The sequence below is a fragment of the Theobroma umbraticum genome, unplaced genomic scaffold (assembly GCF_002168275.2).
Source record: "Theobroma umbraticum cultivar Fairchild unplaced genomic scaffold, ASM216827v3 scaffold_44.0, whole genome shotgun sequence".
In the NCBI taxonomy this organism is placed as follows: domain Eukaryota; kingdom Viridiplantae; phylum Streptophyta; class Magnoliopsida; order Malvales; family Malvaceae; genus Theobroma; species Theobroma umbraticum.
In genome coordinates, this window is record NW_018397255.1 from 10,588,076 (window position 1) to 10,591,051 (window position 2,976).

A 2,976-nucleotide genomic window follows, 5' to 3' on the forward strand; every position below is an offset into this window, starting at 1 on the left:
GCAAAACACATCGATTCCCTCATTCAGACTTTACATGTGAGTAGATGAATTACCAGAAGCCAAAAAAAAATATACCAAGTTCCAACCGCTTGCCTACTCAACTACCATGATTTACAGACGTGGGGGGAAAAAACACATTCCCCGACAAAAAGGAAGAGAAACACAGTTCCCTTTCCTCCCAGTCCCACTTCTATCAAACGGGATATAAAAGCATTCTGGAGTTTGGACATGTCTCTCTCCCACTTTTACCTCCTTGCTTGAAGGTTACTTGATTTAACTTTTGTGTTTACTATAGTACCCAAGTGAATGTTGATCATCGAAGTTATGCAAGAAAGGAATCTTTGTAGGGAAAAGTGAGGATAAAGGACCCACCGAAGTGTGGGCCCCATCCCAGCTAGTACTTAGTTGGCAGTGATCACCCCCAAAGTATGCTCCAAAAACTCCCCAGCTGGACTCTACTTAAACACAAACACCATCATACTCTCCCAAGTTCCCAACTCCCAACCCACTATTGTTCACCTCCACCTCCAACATGCCACCTCCAACCCCCACCCTGTTGCCCTCCCTTGCTCTCTTCATCCTCTTCATCTTCTCCTCGTCCACCACCTCGAATGCACACAATATCACACGTATCCTCGCCAAACACCCTGAATTCTCCACCTTCAACCACTACCTCACCACCACTCACCTGGCTTCAGAGATCAACCGGCGGCAAACCATAACTGTTCTAGCCCTGGACAATGCTGCCATGTCAGCTCTCTTGGACAAACAACTATCCCTCTACACTCTCAAGAATGTCCTCTCTCTCCATGTTCTTGTCGACTACTTTGGATCCAAGAAGCTTCACCAGATTACCAATGGAACAGCTTTGACTTCTACCATGTTCCAGGCTACTGGTGCTGCTCCAGGTTCCTCAGGGTACATCAACATCACTGATCTTAAAGGTGGAAAAGTAGGGTTCGGGGCCGAAGATAACGATGGAAAACTTGATGCTGTCTATGTAAAATCCGTAGCAGAGATTCCTTACAATATCTCTGTCTTACAAATTAGTCAGGTACATAATTAATTTAGTTAACCTGTTAAGTAGTGTTGTTATCTTACCTGAGCTAAATTCAGTTCACTACGGCCTTATGCTCTTAAATTCGAGTTAGAATCTCTACTTATAACAGTTTGAGTGAATACTAATTTAAGCTCAAGTTCAATTTGATCCAGGTTTTGAATTCAGCTGAAGCTGAAGCACCAACCGCAGAGCCAAGCCAGCTTAATCTGACAGAAATAATGTCAAAGCAAGGCTGCAAAGCCTTTGGTGACATGCTGAAGGCTTCGGGAGCTGATGCAACATTTAACGAAAACATTGATGGAGGTTTAACAGTGTTTTGCCCGACTGACCCTGTTATCAAAGGATTCATGCCCAAATACGAGAATTTGACAGCAGCCCAGAAAGTGTCTCTGCTGTTGTACCATGGAATTCCTGAGTATCAGTCCATGCAAACGCTGAAATCCAGCAATGGAATTGTGAACACGTTGGCAACAGATGGAGCAAACAAGTATGATTTCACCGTGCAAAACGACGGCGAGGTCGTGACTTTGAAGACTAAGGTTATGACGGCAAAGATTACAGGGACATTGAAGGATGAAGAGCCATTGATTGTGTTCAAAATTGATAAGGTGTTGTTGCCTAGGGAGTTGTTCAAGACAGTGGAAGCGGCAGAGGCACCAAAGGCTTCCAAATCCAAGCACAAGGCTGCAGATGCACCAGAATCCGATGCGCCGGCAGAGAGTGACCCAGCTGATCAGTCGGCTGATAATGAAAATGGGGTTGCGGGATTGGACGGTAGGAGATTAGTGATGGTGTTGTTGAGCTTCTGCATTGGAGTGTTGTTGATGTGAATATAGTGAGTACAGATGTATTCAGATTGATACAAAAGCATTAAAGAATACATTTTAGGCCGCAGGGCACGGGCAATGGGGTCGTTATTCATGTAAGAGATATGAAATTTGCTTCTCTTTTCCTTTTTCCTTTTGTTTTCTTCCCTCTATTTCTCTGGTGTCTTGAGAGCAGAAGAGCAATAAGTGATCAGCCCCACTTGCATGAGTCATTTTCTTTATTCTTTTGCCTGTTTGTCATTATTTGCTTGTATAGAATAAGAGCATAATGCATTTTCTTAGAGCTGTAAATGCAATATTCTTTTCTTCTTATTTGAATTTTTAATTTCCTTATGAGCTGTAAGGAAATCTTTATAATTATGATTTTCATCTGTTTAGATCTAGCATTAAAATATAAATGTGGGACATTGCTGGAAATTCCATTTTCCCATGTCCTAATTAATGCCCTATTTTTTTTATTTCTTTTTAATAAACAACTAATTATCAATTGCTAAAGACATGATAGCCTGATATAATTTATTCAACGATTCACCACATTCAAGTTAGTTTGATTCTAATTATACATACTCACCATTGTTAGACTTGAAATTTTCATTGAAGACAGTTAAAATTCAACTAAGATTGCAGCAAGAAATTTGTCAGGCCCCTGGTTACTCACCCTGTCGACAATCCTCCCTATTGCTCCATTAGTGACAGAGACACTTTTGTAACTTGTTTATGCTGTTATCAATTGTTTAGTTTGTCGTTTTTAGATTTAGCTTACAGTATTTGACATTTCATTCAGATTTGGCTACCTAGTTCTGAAATTATGGTGATATATTTTCATGCTTATAGGCTGTATAAGTATCAGTGAATGAATGAAACATATTACATCAGTTCCTATTTTTTTTTTCTTTATTTCTATTATTCTCTCTTCATCGTATTTAAAATTTCAGATTAGCTAATACGGTATCAGATTAATAAAGGCTTTAAAAGGGGGAGAGTTAAAACCAGTAAGGAAACCTTAGTTCAAGCAACACTCATCCCTTCCTCCAAGCCTTTAAACCAGAGCCACTGCCATGAACTCAAACAGTTTCCCGAGTCACTCAC

At 40.6% G+C, this 2,976-nt stretch overlaps 1 protein-coding gene across 1 annotated transcript; it reads left to right on the plus strand.

Annotated features, from left to right (window-relative positions):
• The first annotated feature begins 477 nt into the window (after positions 1-477).
• FLA2 (FASCICLIN-like arabinogalactan 2) lies at positions 478-2,220 on the plus strand. Its single transcript, XM_021418081.2, has 2 exons — positions 478-1,054; positions 1,213-2,220. Exons 1-2 carry the CDS (start codon positions 533-535, stop codon positions 1,888-1,890), a joined length of 1,200 nt encoding a protein of 399 aa, XP_021273756.1. The 5' UTR covers positions 478-532; the 3' UTR covers positions 1,891-2,220.
• The last annotated feature ends 756 nt before the right edge of the window (positions 2,221-2,976 follow it).